The sequence below is a fragment of the Myiozetetes cayanensis genome, unplaced genomic scaffold (genome assembly GCF_022539395.1).
Source record: "Myiozetetes cayanensis isolate MyiCay16 unplaced genomic scaffold, myiCay2020 scf9, whole genome shotgun sequence".
Lineage (NCBI taxonomy): Eukaryota > Metazoa > Chordata > Aves > Passeriformes > Tyrannidae > Myiozetetes > Myiozetetes cayanensis.
Genome location: NW_026088185.1, coordinates 12106059 through 12130703, shown reverse-complemented (window position 1 = coordinate 12130703; position 24645 = coordinate 12106059). Strand labels below are relative to the sequence as shown.

The window sequence follows — 24645 nt, the reverse complement described above, 5'->3', positions numbered from 1 at the left end:
CATGCTACTAAAAGAAAAATAGTACATATTTTTACATGAAAAATACCTTCCAAAAATGCTTCAAGTTTTCCAGCAAAAGTAAAAGGGTTAACAGATTTTACCACCTCCTCTGCTTTCACATTATATTTTTATGATATTTTCCCTAAATTCTTAGTTATTAAAAACACTACTTAATATGTTACACATTCTCATTTAAAGTGTTTAACCACTAGAAACTCATGTATAACTTAAAATTGCTTCTGTTTTAGTTCGCAAGCTCTTTGTAGAAAAATCAGTTTCCTGTGTTATTTATAACTCTAGTAGGCAATTTGATATTAAACTAATGCAACATAACTTAGGACAGGTAACATTTCATGCTTTTATGAGATAAAATATTTCCACTGCCTGACTGGCTGGATGCAACTACAAATTTCAGCTTTCCAGGGCAATTATACTTAATTGCTCATTCAAAGTTTCTTTCCTTGAGCAAGTAGAAATATTTCATTGCTCTTTTTTCTTTTTTTCTTTTTTTTTCTCCAAATGCCCGCAGAAAAACTGGTTTGTTGATTGTTCATCAACTTGGAGAAATAGGTTCAAGTAACAAAATGTGTAAAGGAAATCTTAAAATGGTTTCTGGGCCTGAACAAAGTAAAGGTTAAACACAGTCCCACTGGGTGAAATCTTGATCTTAAGGAAGCAGACAAAGAATTGTAAGGAAACTATCGGCTTCAGTGTCACTGGATTAGTGCTTCAAGTTAAGCATGCAACAAACTATTTAAGTGTTCAAGAGAAGAGGGAACACTAAAGCAGGATAAGCACAGGAACATAGTTTAGTGTACTCAGCAACACCCCCCCACCTGCAGCCACAGCCTATGAGTGTGCTTTGCTACCGTGTGGGAGGGCGGCAAGACCATCATTACAACAGGTCCTCTCTCTCCTGTTCCTGTGTTCTTAATTAACTAAATTATATTAATATATCTAAAAGCCCCATTGTGTGCAATTTTGTATCAACATAAGAGACGTCTTCACCCACAGTCCCTACAGCTATTAAGTCCAGCAACTGACAAAGAGCGTGTTAAGGGCTGGATGCCTCAGCAGGCACTACAATACAATTGGCATTGTAGTAGACCAGATGTTACCTGTTCCCATATGCACTTCAGCTCTAGAAAATATAAAATGACACAGATTACCTGAACAGGTACTGTTTATCTTAGCTGCTTTTCCACAGGGCCCTTTGGGAAGAGGCTAGTGCTTCCACTTTAGGCATACTCCAGCTGCAACGACAGGATCCCTTAGGAAATGGTTCATGGCAGCTTTCTTCCCTTCAGATTGCAACAGAAATGGTGAAATACCACTATGGACCAAGATGGTATTTAGCTTAAACAAATTTTCAATACTTCTGTGCTTCAGCAAGCTTCTTAATTAATAGGCTGTAGCAAAATTTGGCCTTCGAGGAAAGAATGTAGAGACAAGACTGAGAAAACAGATGAATCTCTAATATAGGTCACACTATGGAGAACATTTGGAAATTGATGACGTAAAGGACACAACCTGTGCAATTAATTGTGTTGAAATAAAAAAGGAGATGCAATTCATTACACATAAACCTGCAAGTGATAAAGTGCAAATGATAAAAGGTTGTCTGTGCTGAGATCTTTGAGCGAGTTAGGACTGTTTTTGCAGATACTATACCTGGCTTACTGTTTCCCAGTTGGAGTCTGTCAGGATGGGATGAACATGTCTGACAGAGGTTGATTCCTTGTCAGCTGAACTGACTAACAGCAAAAGAAAGACCTTGTGATTTTGTCCCTTTCCTCTTGTAGGTATTTGGGAGCTAAACAACTGCTTCTTAGCATGGGACAACACTTCTTTTAGTCTTTACATACTGCCATGAAGTAAGAGTCCACGGCAGTTCAGGGCTATCTATTTGTAAGAATTTGGGCTCCAGATACGTTCAGTGTTGCATCAGACCAAACCAGTATTTGTCAGTTGTCACTGTTTCCAACCATTTTTAATTCAGATGCACACACTGGGTGGAGATTTAAAGCCTCATCAGAAGCTGATGGCTATCTTCCCATAATCAACAATTAGGTTCCTTGGATTGTTGTTTGTCTCTTGGCACTGGCATATTGCAAAAGCTATTGAGCTTCTATCTCACACTGTATTGTTTATGTGCTAGTATGGCTGTATCCACTTACCAGTGACCTCATCACTATTTGTTTTCTGGGGCCCTTCCTCAATAAGTTTCTTTTCACCCTCTTCATACCTCCTTTAGTAGAGACAAACCACTTCTTAGCTTCCAGTAGCTAAGTTGCTGTAAAGTTCTTGAGTGTTTGCAGTGTGGGTAATTCAGGCTTCCTGTGACCAAAACTAGCAGAAAGAACCAGGAATGTTTATTAATCTCACCACAGTGTAAGGTCTTTCAAGAAGGCTGAGGTGCTACCAACAGAAAAAAAGACTTCTAGCCATTTTAATGAGTCAGACAGTCCCTAGCAGATCAAAGGAAGCCAGTTGATTTAATCTTTTTGGATTTCAGTAAAGCTTTCGATACTGTCTCTCACAGTATCCTTCTGGACAAAATGTCACATCATGTGGTGGGTGAGCATTTGGTTCATGGGTCGAGCACAGAGGGTAGTAGCGAAGGGGGTTACATTAGACTGGTGACCTGTCACTAGTGGGGTTCCACAGGGCTCCATCTTGGGCCCTGTGCTCTTCAACATCTTCATAAATGATTGGACACTGTAAGGGATACTAAGCAAGTTTGCAGGCAACACAAAACCGGGAGGAGCTGTTGACCTTGCAGAGAGACCTTGACAAATTAGAGAGCTGGGCAATCACCAACCATCAACATTGGGAAGTGCTGGATTCTGCACCTGGGATGGGGCAACCCTGGACATACAGAACTGAGGGAATGAGAGGGTGGAAAGCAGTAGTGTGGAAAGGGACCTGGGGGCCCTGGTCGATGGCAAGTTGAATACGAGTCAGCAGTGCCCTGGCAGCCTGGAGGGCCAACCATGTCCTGGGAGCCATCAGGCAAAGCATCACCAGCCCATCAAGGGAGGGGATTGTCCTGCTCTGCTCTGCACTGCGGCAGCCTCAGCTTGGATATTGTGGCAGGTTTGGGCACCACAATGTAAGAAAGATACTAAGCTATTGGAGAATGTCCAAAAGAGGGCAATGAAGATGGTGCAGGGCCTTGAGGGGAAGCTGTGTGAGGAGTGGTTGAGTTCACTTGGTCTGTTCAGCCTGGACAAGAGAAGACTGAGGGGAGACCTCAGTGCAGTTACAACTTCCTTGTGAGTGGAAGAGGAGGGGCAGGCACTGATCTCTTCTCTGTGATGACCAGTGACAGGACCCAAGGCAATGGCCTGAATTTGTGTCAGGGGAAGTTTAGGTTGGATAGAAAAAGGTTCTTCCCTCAGAAGGTGGTTGAGCACTGGAACAGGCTCCCCAGGGAAGTGGTCACAGCACCAAACCTGGCAGAGTTCCAGAAGTGTTTGGATGATACTCCCAGGCACATGGTGTGACTCTTGGGGCTGGTTGTTTGCAGGGCTAAGGGTTGGACTCAGTGATCCTTTTGGGTTCCTTCTAACTCAGCATATTCTGTGATTCTGTGATTTATCTTGATGATTATAATTCATTCTGAAAAATACAAGACAAGGAAAATCTATGTGGAAAATTAAGAGTTCTGCTAAACAGCTTTTTTAGAGTGCTACACTTTTCAGTCACATCAGCCTAAACTCTGTTTGATTATATATGAAGCAAAGCTTCTGAATATATAATTTACCTCACTTTCCTCCCAAAGCTTTCAAAAATATTTTGCTTGCTACCCAAGCCAAATTTATTTTCTCAGTAATCACAGAAAAAATCCTGCAATAACTAGGAGTATTTTCTCTCTTGGAAAGCTGTTACAGTTTCAGAAACATCCTTAAAATCCTTAAAATTATGCAAATTTTCTTGAACCATAACTGGTTTTGAGCACACATGAACATACTCATTCACTACTTTTTATGCACCTCCTGCAGAACTGTGATAGTAACTGAATCTATATTTTTTTTCTCTCTGAAGTGGTACTGCATAATTTCCATTTCTCAGATCTTTAAAATCCTTTTGTGCATTAGAAGAAAAAAAAAGTTTTGCTTGTTGCTGGCACCAACAAGAAATACTGGAGTTACTTACAAGGAGTAACTCGACCATGGGATATCAGCTAAAGAGAGAGAAATGGGCAATCATTTGCACTGCTGAGGAATCCACTGCACAGGAGCTGAAAACCACCAACAGAAAAGGAATATTGTTCTCCAATATGTTCCTGGTGAAGTCATTAAATACAGAAATCTGTTGTGCTGTGTTATGACAATGCAACACCTGAGACACTTCAAAGAATCTGATACAGCATCAATTACCTTAACTAGTTCAGTGAAGCTGTAAGGTGAATGGTGGTTTCCATCATTCACAAGCTGGTGAAATTACTTGGTTGATGAGGTCACAAAAGGATCTGCAGACATGCTCAGCTGTAGAGAACAACTCCTGCTTCAAAGTGGTCTGTTGGGCTGAAAAGCAGAACAGATTTTAAGTCTTTCTAAGCTTTTGAATGCTGCCAGAGCCCTGGAAAACTCTTTCTAAATCTTTAATTTAAGATAAATCTGTAGATATGGCAGCTTTTTCTGTCATATTCCTGATTACATCCTCATTATCAAAAGTGAGGCATCCTGAGTGTTGAACAAAGCCCTGCTGTGTAAGACCATTGATTACATAGGGATTTTGTACTGCTTGAAGTCTGCCTATGACTGGAGTCATAGTTACAGTGTCACAGAAGTGGCAACAGCAAAGACCTCCAGTGCCCTCAACAGTTTAACTTTGCTCCTTAATTGACTGCTGAGACTGATTTTCTCTTATGAGCTCTAACTCATCCAGTTTCAAACTAGTCCAGCATTAGGGGTTATATTCAGAATATGCTCTACCTTACAACACAGAACTTGAATACTCCTACAATAGCTAAGGCAAGATTCTGAGTTTCCTTGGAGGGTTAAACGATTATGAACAATATTACAGAGTAAATTGGATGAAGGTGAGGAGACACTGTCAAGACTACTGGGAGAGCTTATACCTGGTTGGGTTTGGAGAGCCAATCCATCCTTCAGTTTCATCACTAGCTGCTGCAGTTCCACTTCCTCTCTGACTTCCTTCTCATCAGGTGGTAGTTGCACTGCAGCGGGAGTAAGAACTGTGTTCCTCCTGATGCCACTGAGAGAATTTTCTGTCAATTTAGGCAGATATGTTTGATTCTCATTTGCTTTTTTATACTGTTCCATAAAGGGTCTGTCACTCTGCAGGGACACTGACTCCAGTGGGTTGTCTGAAAACATGAAGTCCACTGGAGTGGGAAGCTCAGGTGTCTGTAAAAGCTGCATTCTATTTGCAGGGTTGGGGGGATTCAAAGATTTCCATTCTGCACATGTTCTGGAAGTAGGCCTTATTTGGGCAGGATTTAATTCACTCTGCATTTTCCTTTCCAGCAGAACATGTGGATTTCTTGGCATTGTATTCTGATACTGTGCAAAAGGACGTTCTGATGACTGTAACATTGTCTACAATAGACAAAACACAGAAAATACATTGTAAAAATAATTGATATTTTGGTCTGCCAGTAGTACTAGAGCAGCATTGCAGAAAATGCTACAAAAATGCTGTAGGTGGCAAATATGTATACATTCTCTGTGAAATAAGGGCCTTTTTAGAATCTCATAAATAATTTTAATGACCAAGAATCAATACAATTGAAAAGAAATAAAATATTTTCTGTAAGATGTCTGTATTACTTCCCAGTAAAAGATGGTCATTAGGAATGACAAAAGAGTATTTTATTTATTCAGTGCCAACACAGGCCTCTTCTCTGAAGAAAATATTGCAGTGGAGTATCTAACACTTCTGTTGGATACCACTTTTCTCTTATTGGAATATTCATTATTTTCATTGCAGTAGTACCTAAACATCCAAGCATGGATATCTGTGCTAGATCCTAAATATACACAGAATGACAAGAAAATCCCTGCTGCTTTCTATCTGCTTTCTACTGAAGACAAGAACCTAAGATAACTGAAAATACTGGTGGAAGGTGCATGAAATAGTATCAAGAGTGCTGGTCTGCAGGAAGCAGTAGTTAGTGTTCAGTAATTGCCCATAGCTCTAATTCTTGGTATATTTGTCACTGTACCTTTATTTCTTGCTTCATTTGCTGCAGTGTCATTTGCAGGTTTTCATGGCTTAGTCTCAGTCTTTGGAGTTTTGCCTCTATTTTGCAGCTTTTTTCTTCCTGGCAGTTGTGAAGAAATTGCATTTTGTCCTTCCATTTGATGAACTGCTTCTTCATGTACCTGCCAAAGATGCAGGAGGGTGGGATTTTTGGTAGATCACACATACACAAATACATGCAGTCATGGAAAAGCTTTAGCACTTTAGCACTTTAGCACAAACTTTATCCCCTTCATCAGTTTAGAAAATTTTTGTCAGCTTTGAGATTAGAGACCTCTGTTTTGGGAGCTGGGCAGTATCCATGGAATTAGCAAGAATAGGAGTATTCTAGATGAGGAAAAATGTAAGCTGAATAGAGCTGTGGCCAGGACTGAACCTTGCATTTTGGGGTTTTACCTTTCCCACAAAGGTAGCTTCAACAGGGAAGACATTACAGCAGCCCCTCTGTCTAGAAGCAAACTATTTATGGCAACTCCCTGAACTGCAAAAAATTCCCATTACATGCCACAGGCAACAACAAAGTAAAAGCAGCCTCTACCCCTTTGACAGAGTTTCTTTCTTGCTCATGGTATTCTATGCAGTTTCTTTGATTATACCAATAGTTTCTGCACAGAGCACTTGTCCTTGAAAAGTCACTGATTTTTGCAATAAGGAGTGCCACCCTCCCACACATACCAGAGATCTAGAAATTACCTACTCAGAGCACAGTGTGACAAAAATACCACCTATAATTCTGTTCTAGTTGGGATTTCTCTAAGAAGTCAGGTTAGAAATAGTTTTGCCTTCCTCATGGCTGAGGTGGAGACAGTAAAGTTTGTTAACCCTACCATAATAAACCAACTGCTTCATATCACAGAGCTGAAATAGTTATCTGACCTGCTTAGTTACATCCAGAAGTTCATCTGATTCACTTTCTTTTGGTTATACTTTGGCTTAGAGACAAGAGCCCCATCAGATTTCCCTAGAATTATGCAAGATTTGTCTGAATAGGACAACAAGTCATATAATTTAAAATGAAGATTAGCATTACAGCAGTCCCTCATAACAGCATTTAAGGGGTTTTTACTGTAAAATGCTGCCCACCTTCAACTAACTCAGAGCCAGTTCTGTGAACAGGCACATGAATGCTGGAAGTTGGCCCACAAATAAGAATAAAGAGCTTCCCATGAGTAATGTGATTCATTCACCCTGTTATATGATAAGCTCTGGGTCAGAGGGTGATGCAGCATTTCAGCAGCAGGCTTCCCAGATATCCTCTCAACTTCTGCTAATCTAAATGAAAGCTGAAGATCTTTGCCATATCTCTTTATTTGCCTGGGTGAGAACAGAAAATGAGGTAAGGACACAGGCTTACAATGGAACTGCAATTGTTTAGCTCTGATCTTGGAGTGCCCTTGTGTGAATTTGGAGCAGCAATTGTACTTAGAATGAAACAGAACAGGAACAGAGGGAACTGAACATACTGAAGGAAATAAAGAGTAGATTCCGGATAAAATACCACACTTCATTGTAATTCCATTGGTTTCAGGGGTCACAGCCATGGTTATATCTAGAACACATTCATATATAACTATACAAATGAAGGAGGGGAAGGTAAAAATGCAAGAAAATGGTTAGCATTGTTGCCCATACAGCAACTTCCCCTCCTGCCATGCAAACAAACAAATCTCTCAAGAAATTTGTAGTTTAGGAATTAATATTTTTTCCTGTCAAAGGTTTAAATATCAGAAGGAACTTCTGTGATAATCTATCATGGATTTTATACCAATAGTTATTGTATTAAGCCTATTAATCTCTATTTGATGTACAGCACATTTTTTAGAAAGACAATGTATTTTGATTTAAAAACTTCATGCAAATTATGAAATTGTTTTGGTTAAACTTAATTCAGAGAAAAACTTGAAAAAGTATGCTATTCTGGTATTTTTATGTGAATGAACATCTTTTCCCTTAAAAATTACCTTTAGAAATATAAACTAGCAGTTGAAGAAATGCTAATGAAAGCAAACCAAAATGTTTTGCTTTTCCAGACATTGTTTCTCCATTGATCTCCATTTACAATTTTTGTTACTGAGTTTTTATCATTCATCCTCATTTGATAGGATCTTTATTTAATCTCAAAATCTGCAAGGTATGGAAAAATAATCTGTCTTCTAGCCTTTCTAGCCCTTCACTGAGCCCTGCCCACTAGTTTTCTGTCAGTGTACTACTGAATTTACATACCTGCTGTCACTGTGAATGCTTTTGAGAGATTCGTGCATTTTTAACACATCTGCTTCAAAAGAGGCTATTGCCTAGAACACAAAGAAGTATCTGGTCATAACCTTATCAGCAATAACATTTCATTTTTATATGCAAATTTTACTATATGAAGGCATAACAAATTTTGGATTTGGTTTGTTTTATAGATTTACTAGTTAGCTTTTTAAATTTAACTTATTACAATCAACTGATGCATTAAAGTATTTCTAATGGCTATTAGAGGAGACTGGAAAATTCATTCTATAGAACAAGTTCTTCATTCTATGGCAAATTCTAAGTGTATGACAATTTGTTTTAAATAAGAACAAAACACATATTCCCTTCAATTTCTGCAAAATGGAATATTCTGATTTGAGAACAGACTCTCCCAAGTCCCACAGCTGCTTTGGGACAAGGAGATGAAGAGAGAGGCTGGATGTAGAAGAGAGAAGGAAAACTCCTGGCCTTTGCATGGAAGTAGCAGTCTCTGGGCCATGCAGGGAACAGTAGCCCAGATGTCAAGGAGACAAATGCTTTCCAGCTTCTTTTGGGGCATGATATAAGTTGGACTGGAATCAGGGCTGTCAGGAAATTACAAGACTAAGAGCTGGGTCTCCAGGACCTCCATACTCATGAATTCTGTTAAAAGCAATAATTGGACTTACTGTTCACATCTTTTGAAGCAAAGTGGAAGTAAGCACTATAAGATCTTGGAAATCCGTATAAAACTACTCAAAAAGAATTCTCAGCCCAGACTGAAAATGAACAAATGAGCAATGCACAACAGAATCCCAGTACAGGGATGCAAGTCCTATCCTGCTGTCTCCTAAAATGACAAATGCCAGCCATCAAAATTATATGTTTAAGCACTTTAAGTCTGCCCGCAACTTCTCCTGCAGATATGTGCTGGCTGGCACTATATCTTGAGTTGGGCAGCAGAGTCCTAAAAGACATCTCTTCCAAAGGGCAGCACAGGAGTAGCAGCCAAAGGAGTGACCTGACACACAGAGGTTAGTTCTCAGATACTGCACCCCTTGGCTCCTGGCAAGAACAAGATGAGTGGATGACACAAACTGGTTTGAACACAACCCAGTGTTCTCTATATTCTGAGTATGTGCAGAGCTGCCAATCTTTCAAATAAACATAGAAACAAAAAACTGCTATGTACTTATTTTTATCTACACTGTCCTACCCATCCCTCTAGTATTGTTTCTATGCAGGGAAGCAGGAAATAGTTAGTGGAGACCTTTTGTGCATTAGCTATTTTAGTTGGAGTGGACACCACTCTGGGTTAATCTTTAAGAGGGGCCCACTCTGTCCTCTTGCTATTGCCATGGTAACAAAAATGGTCTGAACCTAACTAAGAATTAAGGCAGTCCTCTATGCCATTTGCTTGCAGCAGGAGGACATGATGTCATTTTTTACCTCTCAGAACAGAGAGAGGACTCCAGTCTTAGCTAGTCTTTAGTGTGCTACTCTAAGACAACTCAGCAAAACCCAAAGCAAATATTCTTACAGGTGCTTCTGAAGGTCATGGAAGTCAAGGAGATTAGTCACTAATCTTGGGAAGACATCAAATTCAAGCTTCACTAAGTTTTCAGATTCCATATTTTTTTCCGTAAGTGAGGAATTAACAGGAAAGGTGAAGGTAAACAGATAGTTAACTTGGTAGGTCTTCTTCACAACTTTAGCACTATTACTGCTTCATGTTTTGCTCACCTGAGCTATTGTCTTGCCTTGCTCTGGTGTCCTTTTGTTATTCTCTCTCTTCTGCATTACATTCCTGTTTTCAGTTATGAACTTGGGTGACTCTGGGACAAAACCATCCCCTGGGAAAGACAGGTTTTCAGGGCCAGGTAGTGGTGAAGCACTGAGTTCTGCAGGAGGACTGTGTGCCAAGACAGAAATAATGAGTAGAGAAGGGATCAAGACTCATATGGTTTTGGTATCGAGAAAGAACGAAATAAAACAAATGCACTGTGAGTAGACAGACAGCTGTGCTATTGACTAAGCAAGAAGTATGGTTTAGCTATGCCTGCTGGCACATTTTGGCTGAAAGAAGGAAATTCCTGAAAACAAATTCCACTCTCCCAACAGAATCTCAACAACAGTTTCTTCTTTCCACCCATTTAGTCACAGTGCAATTTGCTGCTAAATATATTGGGAAATTCAACTACAAAAATATAGCAAAGTATCGTGCTGTTCAGTCCATTCTATGCCTGGAAAAGGCCAGATATTTATCAGTCCCACAGTGACACCTGTAACAGCAACCTTAAATTCTTCTTTGTCTCACTGCTACCCAAGGAGTAGATAAGCAAAATCCCACAGAATTACATAAATCTCGATTGCTGACAGAAAAATTAAATGACATTCAAAATGATGACATAATATTTTGTTGCTGAATACAAGAATGTTAGCAATAAAAAAATGTTTTGCATTTCACCACTTTCTAAAAAACAAACACTGAAATAATATTCTTTATGAGAATCACTGTAATTACCATCCATTGGTCTTCTAGTGTATAAAAATTGTTTTCTAATTGCAAACCTACCAGAGTAGCAAAATCCAGTTTTATAAACAGATTTTTGTCCTCTTTTGCACAAGGAGAAAATTTGTCCTTTAGAGAGGACTGACCATTTTTTCCCTATTTCAGTCTCACTGAAGCCTCATTTGGAGAACACAGGTGAGATGCAAGAGAGTTGCTAGATCTTTATACAACTAGGAAGGAATCTCACCCTTTGCATGTTTGTAGTTTGCATGCTTATCTCTTATAATCATTCCCTTTAGTATCTACATCTAAATATCAATCAAAATCTCATAGCAAGGAAGGAAAAACTATTGGGAAAAATCACAACACAACCTCCAATGCTCATTATGAACTGAAATACAGTAATGAATTTAAATATTAGCCAAAGCACACCAAACAACTGATCTGAAAGAACTGGAATGGTGAGATCAGCTCACTACTGTGAGTAATCCCGCAGGCCTGAAATTCAGTGGGACTTGAGTAGACTGACTGTCACTGAATGCACTGTGGGTCACATGTGGAAAGTATTACAGTTAATATCCAATGAATTTTTCACAGAAGAGTTGCTTAAAAACCCATGCAGTTGTGACAAGTACTAAATATTTGCAGTTCTTGACCCTAGACTGAGCATAAGAAATGGTACGGAACAAGAGAGACAACATAAGGAAGGAGGGAAGGAAGACACAAGCATGTTATACTTTATAAGACAGCTGGCCATTATGACATCAGCATGGCAATTATGGTTAAGCTATAGAACAATGTGCAGCAACTTCCCAGTTATTTTTCCCTTTTTAATAGAAAAATCGTGACATGGTATCTGCCATAACAAAATCACTTACTCAAAGGGCATATAATCAAGCAATATCCCACATCCTGACATTCAGAGATTATAAACTCATCTGAAACTGAAACTCACAAAGTCTTTTTGTGAGTAGGGAAGTGCCTCTCCTCCACTGTCTCCAGAGTCCTTCTTCTCTGAGCCTCCTTTCTTCGGCAGCGCTCTTGAAACAGGTTGTTCCTGATGGTGCGGAGAAAGTGCTTTGCACTTGCCTTTGCTGACATCTATTGGAACGGGCAATAACAAAGACAGGAGTGAATTTTCAAACACATGTTGCCCAGGAGACACAGTCCAAGGCAAAGGCAAGACATAAGAAAAAAACAGGTCAATCTCCTCAACAATTGAAGAGGCTCGTGGCTGCTATCTGAGCCCTAGAAGAGGAGCTGAGGTGGATGATGATGCAGGACCACAGGCAAGAGCAGTTCCAATTCTTTAAGTAAGCAAATCACTTTGCCTGGGCCAAATTCAGGCAGCCTGGAAATCCCTAATGCAGGATTTTGGCAGTTACAGTGACTAAGCTCACAGTCACAACAATAATGCTGCCCAACTTGTATCTAAGTTCTCCCTTGATCAGTGGGAAAAAGTACTTTTATATTTGTATGAAGCATTCATAGATGTAGTCTTCCACGGCTCGTGTCCTCCTCTTGTAAGCATACAGTAAAATACACATCCACTTGTCACAACAGTGCCAAGGCTCAGTCAGGTACAGCAATTAAGCTCAGAAGCTGCATTGTAGGAGGACACAAACCAATTCTGCCCAGGCAGTGACTGCTGCAGTGAGCCCTGACAGACTGAACAGAAAAACACAAAGAAAGCACACCACATGCCTCCTAGTGTTTCTCAACGTGGTAGTAACATCACCACAAGGTGTCAGCACAGAAAGGAAAAACTGCTGCTATTTCAAATGCCCACGCAGCAGCTCACTCATGATAAAGACAAAGTGAAAACTTACCCAGACAAGGACAGCATCTGCTAAGAGTGGAAGAGATTGGGATAGCAGCTTACTACTAATTATTTTATGTTGCACACAAAGGATATAAAAGTGGTATCTATCATAGTGAGTAGCTTATCTTTTAATTTTAGTGTAGACTTTGGACTGTATTGTAATATTTGGCCTATAAAGTAATATTGACAGGGTTAGTGTAGGAGTAGGGCTCCATAAAGAAAACCCAAGTTCAGTGATCTAGTTGCAATATTGCAGCAACAATGTTGGAAAGCTCTATCTCAGACAGTATAGGTGAGGAAAGGGACTTCACTGTACAACAAAACTGATTTCACTCACTCATATTCACTCACTCACAAGCACTAAATACATGATCCCAAGTAGTCTTACCATCATTCACACACCAAGGTGTATGTATACACATGGTATGGCCATAATCACATGCAGTAACCTGGAGGACAAGAGATGCTAATTCTCCTTAAGCCTCCATGGTCTTAGTGTGATCATGGGCTGGTTTTTGAATGCACCTTTAGTTCCTTTAGGAGCTGGCAGTAATTGTGATCTTTTGCCTCCTTATTTGGGCGTCTTAGAGGTCTTGTTCTTTAACTCTACATCATCATCTCTAGTAATGACATCTTCAGATGGCAGTTTGTCTTTTGTTTCAGGCTACCTTATGTTTTCCTGATTTGGTTGTCCTGAGAAGGTGAGTGTGGAAGTTCTGTGATCTTGCTTACCAGCTTATCTAGGCTGCATCATCTCCTGCCTCGTTATATTCCTCTTCTCTTCCTTCTGGCACTTCCACACCTACACTCCCATTCACACTGATTTTAATGTCTCTACTAGAATTCTCCACATGAGGAGATCAGTTGCCATTTAGTTCTCCTACTTTCTCATGGATGGAGGATAAGGAAGAATATTTGGAGGAATGAATTGTTTTTAATGCAGATATTGAGCATCCAGATCCAGTTTCTCACAGTGTTAGTGATAGGGTTTTGTTTTCAGAAAGAGAACAATGAAGCAGCAATAGTTTAATGTTTCCCAAGACAAAGGGTGACTAGAAGAGCACTCTAACATTCTTTAGTTTTAGTGTAGACACTGGCTACCCAGGTATCTTTCATGTTAACTGCAGGGTGTTGGGAAGAAAACCATGAAGCACAGCTTTCTAGGGAAACTTTCTTAAGTGCTTTTCAGCTCATTTACTGGAACAGAAGGATACTGTTATATAAATCCACAAAAAACTCAAACAACCTGTCTGCTGCTGTGTGCAAGATCTGGAATCTCCTGCTCAAAGGAGAAGCTGGTCCTCCAAACACAAATTCCCAGTGTTGTACTTCACCACTAGTGTGATGAAAGCACAAGTTGCTCCGTAGTAGAGTCCAAGTAGGTGAGCTTGGTTGGACACATGCTACCTCTTTGTGCCACACCCCTAACTGACAGAGACAAATGAATCAGAAGGGTTTACAATAAAGTGGAAAAATTCTGGAAGAAAAAACATTTCATGCAGGAGTTTGTACAATTTTAGGATGAATTAATTTTTGCATTAATCTGCATTGGGATTGTGATGAAGGAGCACTGGATTACACTGATAGGACTTTACACATGTTTAAGGATTATCTGTAACCAGCAAACTTGCCATAGAAGTCCTTAAGAAGAGGACTTGCCCTAGGATATTTCATTGCTTTATTCAGTTATTTCAGAACGAAACACTCATTCTAAAGTTAGAAGCCACCTTTTTTCCTTTTCCTGTCACACTGTTCCCAGATTAATAATGCTATTATGTCATGGCCGTTATGGCTAATCCACATACAATTTTATAATGAATGCAGTTCAAGAATCTACTGCCTGCTTGCCTACAGGAAGAATCTGAACAGGGAAATGAATCAGTACAATGAGACTCAACCTGCACACAGTGTTCCATAACAGGATGTGACCTCTTATGTGGTTTGCAGAGACGGCCAGTGAAAAAGCAGGCTTGGCAAAGGTCAAAATTGAGGCACTTCAAACAGCGATACCTGTGAGGGAAAACAAAAGAATTCAATAACTTCCCCATTAGTAAGGACTTGGTGTAAGTGAGCTTGACTACTGAAAATACAGATCCCTGGACTCTGAAATGCAGAGAAACAGATTTGTTAGAATTATGACCTTCCTCTACATTCTCTAAATGCAAGTTATTTTGTCCAAATGATAATGGACTATTCTCTAAACCCACTAGTGATTTTGGTATTATTTCTTCACTGCATTGAAATGTAGTTCATGGAAGAAACAGCTGTTCAGCTTCATTTTTGAGAATGCAGCTTCAACTTCATATGCTTCATGCACCAGCTTACCTCTATTTGCTGCTCTCATGGAACTGTAATACTGGCTGACATGTAACACATGATTGACGTAGGATTTGCAAGCAAAAAACTAAAAATGCAAGAAGCTAAACTTGCAAGCTTACTGTTAGTGAGAAAAGAGTAACAGTAAATTGATCTTCTGAGCATTTCAGTCAGAGGTAATGGAGAGTGTTCTTTTTCTACCACTATACCATTTTATCCCATTACTTAGATGAACAAGATGTTAAGATGGATAACCTAACTAGCCAGTTAATACAACTGGCTATGGGACAAAGAACTAAGAAATTAGATACTCAGGTTTAATCACCTTTACTTCTGAACTGCCAGCTTACCTTCAGCAAGTCTTCATAATCATGTCTGTGCTAGTGAGCTAAAGAGAAGCAGGATGCAGGCTTGAGCACTAGCCTGTGATGGCTCTTTCCCTCTTTTACTGACTAAATTAGATTACATGCAAAGTTTGTTGCTTAATACATCAGTTATAGCCTGTGAGGTATGCAAACAATAGTAAGAACTGACGCACCTGAGGCCAGTAATGGGGAAAACTTTGCAGACTCTACATCTAGCTTGGTGAGAAACCATTTCTGTGGCTGATAATCTGTAACATGTAGGGAGCCACAGGAGAACAGCAGGCTCCGATCTCAGCCAAGAAAGGAATTTTTCTTCAACAATAGCTGAATTAAGAACCTAGAAAAAATACATGTCTCAAGTTCATACATTCATTTGAAAAGAATGGGTGTCTCACCTACAGTTCCTAATAAAAGCTTTGACATTGGACCTTGCTAGCACAGATCTTCCATTCATATAAAATGGGTTCTAAATGCAAAATTTATTCCAAATGGGTTACTGGGTTCTAAAAGTTTTGGAATAAATGCAAAAGTCTTCAGTAGTATCTTACTGAACACCTTTTCTATAGATGCAAATCCTCCTTTACTGTGAGACTGTTGGTCAGTCTTGCCCTTTAACAGCAGGTACTTGGGGATGTTACATGGTGATACACTTCTAGTTTTAATCAATCAGCAACATTCAAAATAATTTCCCAGGACATCAGAATTTCACTCACCCCATGGAAACAGTCATGAGTCGCAATTTCCAGACAAGACAGAGTGCAGCTTTCTCCCACAATGGCTGGGATCTGCATTAAGAAGAAAGGCTCAGAAACACCTCAATAAAAAACAGATGTTCCCATCATGCTCTGCTGTGATAGTGACAGCACACAGATGGTGAAGAATCTATAGAAATGCCATTTTACATACTGATCTGAAGAAAACCTGTTCATATTTATGCCATCAGTATGCAGTTCCATAGCTCAGCATGCCTCAAAATGATTTGCTTCCAATTCACTTACTGATATGGATCAACATACTACGTTGCCACACTACTGAAGGACACTGGGTTTGAATCTCAGGGGTCATTTTCACATCCTGTTTTCAGCACCAATTTTGATGGAAATATCTGTATGCTAAGGTATCTTCCTGCAACTGCAAGCTATTCTAGTGAGCACAGACATCTGAAGTTTGGAGTTGCCTTAGGAACAGTTGTATGCAGTTGTTCCTAGGATGTATAAGCTCAGGCAACATGACTGCAGAGGCGTTCACCGATCCAAGCAGTTACTCTGATGGAGAAAAGGGACAAAATTTGATTCTTTTACCTATTTTGCATGGTAGTTCCCTATGACCACAGAGTATCCTATTGACTTCAGTCCCATAGGTAATCAAATATAAAATGTATTAATCATGGTTTTTTTATTCTTACAAAATCCGTTGTGCAGCAGCATTGCAGTGGCATTACCTGATTTAAGTCTGTTAGTAGGCTTCTCAGGGCACTACGGGTAATCAAGGCCACCTTCCCATCAGGAACAGCATAAAACTGGAAGAAAGCTGAAAACAAGAGGAAAGAAACTGGAATCCTGGAAGAGCTTGAAGTGTCTTCAAGCTATCTTCAAACTGCTATGGCAATTGCAGCCTACTAAATAAACCCCATAATAAAGCTCCACTTTATTATCCACCTAACAGGCTCACAGTGACTGCTGTGGCAATACTTTCTTCCTATGACAAGGGAAAGAGAAGGAAAGTAAGGAATTTATGGCAATTCCTTATTGCTGGCATTTAAGACAGGTAAGGAGGAAGGAAGCAATGAGCTCATTCTCATGGCATTAAGAAAAATATTTAAATATGTTTATACAAGCAGTGCCCTATTTAAATTGTGAACTGTTAATTGCAAATTGTAATTTGGAAGAAATACGCAGTATGCAGTGGGAGAGTATGAGATGAATATTTCACTTGTGCTCTGTTTGTTCTTCATTTTGACATTTAATTCAGGCAGAAATCTTTGTGCTGCACATTACACTGGGCCACCTTTATCTGTTATACTTTTTAGGCATTTTTGTCTAATGTCTAAAAGCTTGCTGGATCAAATATAAAAAATGGCTTCTAATCCAATGAAATTTAAAACTAGGAGTTTTCTTCTCCTTTCTATGAGGCAAATAGAATGTGGCCTTCATTTTTAAGCTCTACTTATTTTAAACTTTACTATGATCTGTTTTGAGACTATGCAAAGATGGCTACAGACATTGAAAAGTATTATTCTGCATCAGCCTTTCTCTATAACTGAGCAGTCAACATAATTTACTTTTTGCATGGCAGAACTGTATTCTCTTCTAAAGTAAAAAAATTACAATGGAGATTAATCTTTATGTTCAGTATTTCAGACAGTGTATAAAAATCATATATTTCCCACCTCTGTATTTAGCCAGTAGAGTGTCTCCTGAAAGGGCAATTAGGGCAGCTGCAGTAGATCTAATTTTGACATATCCTGTTCCAGATCTAAGAAAATAAAATAAGTCACAATACATTCACCAAGAATGTAAAACCTGAAAATTCTAAAGAATAAAATATTGCTATGTTGGGAGACAACTTCAAAACTCATACCTTTTTATATGTATAAATATAACTGATGTAACATTTCAGTGATAATTTATGTCTAGAAGCCTTTGTCACTGAACATAACTTCAGAGTTAACTGTTCCAAGATACCATGCAATTATAAAGCAAAACCACAACATCTCCTTCAAAGACCTCACATTCCAAGTAAAATACAATTTTACTTTTACAATACATGTCCTAAAAAAAAAAAAAATCTGCTCTTCATTTGTGGAAATCATTCCCAAATATGGAAGAGAATACAGGATACAACCTGCTTTTTGCCTTATAACATCAGGCAGCTTCACTATGGTCCCAGATCTGCACTGAGCTTTTCTTGAGCTAATTCCATTTAATTTCACTGCAACTCAATTTAAACAAAAGGATATAGGCAGGACCAGGACTTCAGTTTTGACTGTTAGATAATAAATAACCCAGATTAATCTAGAACTCAAGTTTGTGACATAAGCACCTAATGAACAAAACCATTATTTTTTTGTGAAGATGATGCAGACGTGAAAGACATTGGAAAAATACGAAAGACATTGGAAAGCACAAATCAGGAAATCCTGGAATTCTGTATTTAAGATACCACTTTTATAAAGCTGTATTGCACTTCAGAATATCATTACATAACATTTTTTCCAAGAGTCTTTAGATAAATCCACTCTGCATAAAGCTGCAACATACTCTTCAAAGTATGTGCTCCTCCTATGAAATACTTTCCAGTGTTAATATGGAGAATAGCACTTAGAGAAAACTTGATTAGAAGAAAATTTTAAGAAGCTTTTTCTATCATTTATACATGTCAACAAACTTGTGAAAATTTTTTAAAAAAGCAGCAAAAAGAAAATTACAGTCTTAAAAAAACAGAATAAAAGACCAAGATAGTCCTGTTAAGAAGATTCTTCTAAATTATTTCCCTACAGTGCACACAAATTACAAAATACTCTTGATGTTTCGAACTTTGTTTCTTAATACACCAGTTTATTCTTAGCCTTAATTGATTTTTCTAAGTAAATAAACATTGACAATATGGGACCTTAAGCAGTAGTGATCTTATTATTAATGAATACTGATTCAAGAAAAAATCCTGAGACCTCTTACATCTCACTCACTTCCAGTAAAAAACTTTGCTCTGATGTATTAGGGAATAAATTTCAGTCATGGTAAATAAATTATACAATGAACTTAGCCTTTTTTCTTTTAAATCTGATACAATCACAAACCAATCCTGCCTTTAGTTAATTAATTCATTATTAATAAACAATATATGAGAAAAATACACTCTGTGAGCTGCTTCTTTATTACTCCCAGAAACTATTTGCTCTTCGCAGGAGCTGATCAGCTTGGTTATGAGAAATCAATTTTGTTTCATAATTAGTTGATGAAGTTTTTAAGCAGGAGAAAAATGAATGAAGAAAAGTGACTGGAAAATTCTTGACCTGTGCGTGGGTGCTGTCCCTCAGAGGCAAATACGGATTCCTTGGTTGGAGTGTATCAAAATATCTTGGCAGTCAGAAGAAGAGCTACTCTGTAAAGCTGTTCAGAGAAAAAGTCAGCATGCACTGTCAGAAGACTGGACTTCCAGATAGTTTGGGAAACATTTGACCACCATTTCTCTGATACAGCTTTTACCTCATATTCCGACAGCTGAACTACACCCAATTTGTATACCAAGAAAAAAACCCAAAACATCAAATCTGAGACTTTTATACAGAAATTGTACAAGAGCAGTAGAAACAATACTTGGGGTGGGAGCTACATGATCTTTAAAGTCCCTTCCAAAAAAAATGCTATGATTCTATGATACTTCACGATGGATTTACATTTATTCTTCTTCTCACCTGTCATACATGGCAACAAGCAGACTCAGCGTGAATTCAGCAGCTCTTGGATCTACCTGGCCTGGTTTTTCAAATCTTGCCCTTTGGAACAGTTTTGTCAACATTCTAAAGATTTGCTGCATGTTCAGAGAAATCTGTTTTCCCCTCTGGCTCTGTTCACTTGATAGAATGTGTTGAATCAGAGAAACATCAATCAAATCCACTGTGGGAAAATTAAGGAAGAAAGGAATGAGAATCCCTGCCTCTTCATGAATGGAAGCACGACAATTTTGTATTAGAGAAGCCTAGCTAGGACAAGTTTGTAAAATGAAGTCTAAAACAGTATGCAACATAAAAAGGAAATAATCTGGGAAAGGTCTTGCTGGGCTTATGGATCTAGCAAAACTTGTGAGGAGGTTACAAAGATAGAACAGCTCAACTAAAATTCCCTGAATGGGATTTTGGGATAGATAGGAAGGGGAGAAAATAGCATGATTAATTACACCCAAATTATAGAGGAAAATAGTATGCTCAACTGCATCCAAATTACAGATGCAAGATTTTTCTATACATAGATAGTATAAAACTACACACCATTCAGTACTGCAGGAAAAAGCTCACCTGTGAAAACAATTTGGGCTTTGATGCAAGCTTTCTCCTCATGCAAAATACAAAGAGAAGAGGGGTCTATGGCCAAGAAAGGGTAAGAAGGCTGTATTATAAATGTCGTATGGAATAACTAACAGCCCATAGGAACAGAGCTATGGCTTCTTATAGGCCACATTCAGTACTACAGAGGCATGATCAATCAGCATTAACTTCAGAAGAGAAAAACTGTAGTACACTGAAAGTCTGTAGATTGCCCAAGCAGCAGAGAATCTAGAATATGTCACCAGTGGTCTTTCCAGCACAGATGGGAAAATTACAGTGTGAGTGAATCTCAGTTTGGAAACCCATGTGCACTTCTGGTCACCAGGGTTCAAGGAGGAGTAGAGCAACTGGGGTAGATTTTCTGGCTGCCTAGAGGAGACACGAAGGACTAGGCAACAGAGGTAATGAAAACCAGTACCTGTGGTTGTGCCCAAATGAAGGAAACTATGGTCAAGGTCAACAAACTAGTCATCTTTCTGTATTACCCTCAAGATCTCCCTTGCAATATTGTGCATTTTCAGCAACAGACTGCTTCAGATGAAAAATTCAAGATTTCCATAAAATTTAGCTCAATATGGCATTTACATCCAGTAATTTCAAAGTGAGCTAAGTGAGCAGGACTTTGTTCCACAATTCTTTGCTTGCATAGAATTCTCTCTCACTTCAAAGACAGGGAGAATGAATTCTAGCTAGGGTTTTTCTGGTCTATTGTACTTTATTTTGCTCTCATTAATACTTATAGTATCAATAATAATGCCAGTCAATGCATTTTCAATGATCCAAGATTATTTCCAACAAATTAGCTACTAAGAAACATGAGAATTTGACTTTTCACAAGCATAATAACGCACAGATAAAGACTAATAATTGCCAGTGATGTCTACATAGCAGTGTTGCAGATTGAAATAATTTGATTCTCCCATAAGTTTAGAGCTTTACTAATGTATTTCCACTGACATTCAAAAGGAAAAAAAAAATCAATTGTGTATGAAGCATTATCTAGATCTTAGGTGTTCACAATGCATTCTGAGATTTCCAGGTGGAAAATGAGAGAGCAAAGTAGCATAATGACTCATGGTGACAGCAATGCAAAGTTTTTACAGATTCTTCTCCCTGTAAAAGCAGAGGATTCTCTTTGCCTACTAACACTGGCACAGACTTTGTACTGAGCGTAGTTTTAGGGCTGTTCTGTAGACGGAGCTCTGAACATCATTGAAAGCCTCTGTGAAAGAAAACAAACACACATTACAACAGAGCAGTTAATTTAAAACTAACTAAAAATCAAAACAACAAAATTTGGAGTTTGGAGTTGGTCAAAACTCTGAAGGAAAATTTAAAAAAAAATTATTTTTTCAAATAACTTGGTGGGGAAAATGATCTTGTAATACGGTTGTAAAAATAGAATTTACCATGGAGAGCACACCTGCTTCTTCGGGCATAAATTTTATTCATGGGTCAGGAAAAGGGTTATGCACTGCCCATACTTTTAGCCAAGATCATAATGAAATAATATTTCTTCAATCAAACAGGTTTCTTCATCAGAGATGCTCTCTGACAAGGCACAGTTTGTCAGTCTGCACAGCAATGTTATTGTTTTGGATGTATACTGTCTCAAGCATTAAACAAATCTTCTGTCAAGATCAGTATCTGTGACTCTTGCAGAAAAAGATACGCAATTTACAAGAGCTACTGGCTTTTGACATATCTGCTTAGCAATTCCACTCAAGCTGCTTGATTAAATCCCATACTCCTCCATGATTGCAGCTCATTTCTTTCATATCACTATAGGATGTTTTCCTGCATGGAAAGTAAGGTCTGTTGAACATGACCTATACCTGACACTTTACATACATACCTAGAATTTCAGGACCAAAAAAGAGGCTTGTTCACTAAACTTTGGAAAATAGAACGGGATTTATCAGTTATCCTCCTGTCCTCAGAGACTCTTTTTTCCTGTACTTCAGAGAGAGTTTACACACAGTTTATTAAGGTTAAAGTTAAGCAATAAATAGGCATAACTGAGTAGAAATAACTCACAAAACACTTTACCTTTTCAGTCTGGAAACAGGCCAATCTGTGTGCAATGGTTTCCCACAAATACATCAGATTAATATTAATAGTCAGCAAATTATGGGCTCTGCTGGTTCCCAGATGCTGCCTAAGCTATAGAAAGAAGCCAATAACTGCTATACCATCTGTTTAGTCCTGCTCTTGTCATACTATGTTTTGTGATATTATTTGGAGATGTAGTGTAGCATGTCATACAATGTGAAAAATGAGTTTTGACTTCCATGCATCATCAGTTCTCTTTCTCCAGTAAACTGATCCAAAGCCCTTTTGAAAGCATCAGAAAGGCTCCCACAGTTCTCAGTAGGTTGTGGATTAAATTCCAAATGCTTATTTTCAAATACAAATGCTAGAAACATACACATGATCCAATTCAAACACCTTCCATGTGCAAGATGACTTTCTAAGTGAAGGGAATCTGTTTTAGTAGCCATCTGCTACTCAATTCAAGTTCATCCTTACAGACAAAATGTGGCCTCAAAGTTGGGCATTCTGTGCCTGTCAAGCACAGTTCCAGAATTAACTTGTGAGAGCACACACGTAAAATAGCAAAGAAAAAAAGCTGAAATAAAATACAAAGCATTTTAGGATTATTATTTTTGAGAGGCTATTTAGAAGCATTAAACTCTTTAATATCTCATAGGAATGGGGTTTCCCCTTTGGACAGAAAACCAGCATGTAATCATTCTGCAGTGAGTCAGATTTCACCTGAAGAAGCATAAATGCCCTTAGTTGAGAAGCTGAGAAAGGAGCTCATGCACGTATAAAAGAGCATATTGTTCCCTGACATCTTCAGCTGGTTACCTGCTAGTTCTGCATTTTGTAGCAGATGAACTATTTGCTGAGATTTTGCACTCAGAGAGGGAGTGTTTGGCCATCCTTCATGCCTATTGGAGAATATGGGAAAAAACTTAGCATATATATTATAAATTAGGGAACATGACCCCTGTGTGGCATGAGCCAATGTGGTAATGGCAAGGAAGGTGCCAGGGCAGATCTAACAATAAAGGTAGGACATAACAGCTGTGTAATTTGTCATTCATGTGCTACAGGACAGAGATTCTGAAAGTGGCATGACTTCATTACAATTCAGTAGTTTCTGTTCAGAAAGACACAGAAATGCCTCTTGAGAAAAGTTGGCAAAAAAATAAGAAAAATCCTCACCCTGCAAGTCTGGATCCATTTGAAATGAACAGATGGCATTAGGCATTCTATAACAAAACAAACCAAAGTGTAAAAACACATATTCCAGACAGAGACAAATCGAACCATTCAAATAAAAGCTTTTAATCTGAACAATTTACTGGTTGCATTTCAGAAACTTAATTAAACAGAATTACATAAGACAACATAGTAGTTCTGGTGCCACGTGCAGAGAAACACCAGGAAATTGCAAACTCTCTGCTCAGCATAAAGTAGGAGTGACTCAAGTAACTACAAAACTCTAGCAGGGCAAAATTGATCCTCAAAACAGTTTCAAGTACAGGAAATCGGATCTTTCACTGTAAGAGCCCAGTGTTTAGGTGCAGGATTACTACACAGTCCATAGTGTACAATTTCAAGTCACAGAGGGCATAGCTGTAAACCAGCCTCTTCCCAAGATTCATTGATTGCAATTGCTCACAAGTATTTCTTAAAATTTTCAAACAGAACTTACGTTTTTGTCTGAGGTGACATTATTTCCTGTTGAGCTGACTTGGAAGGGAAAAAGAAGGATAACCATGAAGTGCCTTTTTTAAGCAACTCTGGAAGCAAAAGTAATTATGTCCCTGATAATAATGGAAACTGAATGTCTCCCCTCAGGATTTATTTCATTAATGCTCTAAACTACATTATATTTTCAAACACAAAAATATGAATTAATTATAGTAACTATCAGTTAACATTACAGTTGCAAAACACTAGCTATAATGGATCTAAGTTTTACAAGATTCCAAGGGCCACATATTTGGCTTATTGTGGAGAAAAAAAGGAAATTTTGCTAGAATAAATGAAAATTAAATACTTGGAAAGGATTTAAAACTTAAAGAATACCTGTTAAACCCAAACTTAAACAAATGTTGACTTA

At 38.5% G+C, this 24645-nt stretch overlaps 1 protein-coding gene across 1 annotated transcript; it reads right to left on the bottom strand.

Moving 5' to 3' along the window:
- Positions 1-3530: 3530 nt before the first annotated feature.
- Positions 3531-23775, bottom strand: DYTN (dystrotelin). Its single transcript, XM_050339977.1, has 15 exons — positions 23742-23775; positions 21658-21732; positions 19881-20082; positions 17853-17938; positions 16905-16993; positions 16177-16248; positions 15637-15800; positions 14681-14792; positions 11916-12061; positions 10192-10360; positions 8455-8525; positions 6194-6353; positions 5087-5567; positions 4383-4529; positions 3531-3621 (listed from the first exon to the last, which is right to left on the bottom strand). The coding sequence occupies exons 1-14, from the start codon at positions 23758-23760 to the stop codon at positions 4426-4428; spliced, it is 1950 nt and encodes a 649-aa protein (XP_050195934.1). The 5' UTR covers positions 23761-23775; the 3' UTR covers positions 3531-3621; positions 4383-4425.
- Between the last annotated feature and the right edge of the window lie 870 nt (positions 23776-24645).

Excerpts from the sequence above, each read along its gene's own strand:
- DYTN (XM_050339977.1), bottom strand. Across the intron at positions 14,793-15,636 it reads TTCCCCATTACTGGCCTCAG|GTATCGCTGTTTGAAGTGCC; the intron begins GTGCGTCAGTTC and ends TTTCCCTCACAG. Across the intron at positions 8,526-10,191 it reads AAGGCAAGACAATAGCTCAG|GCAATAGCCTCTTTTGAAGC; the intron begins GTGAGCAAAACA and ends TTTGTGTTCTAG.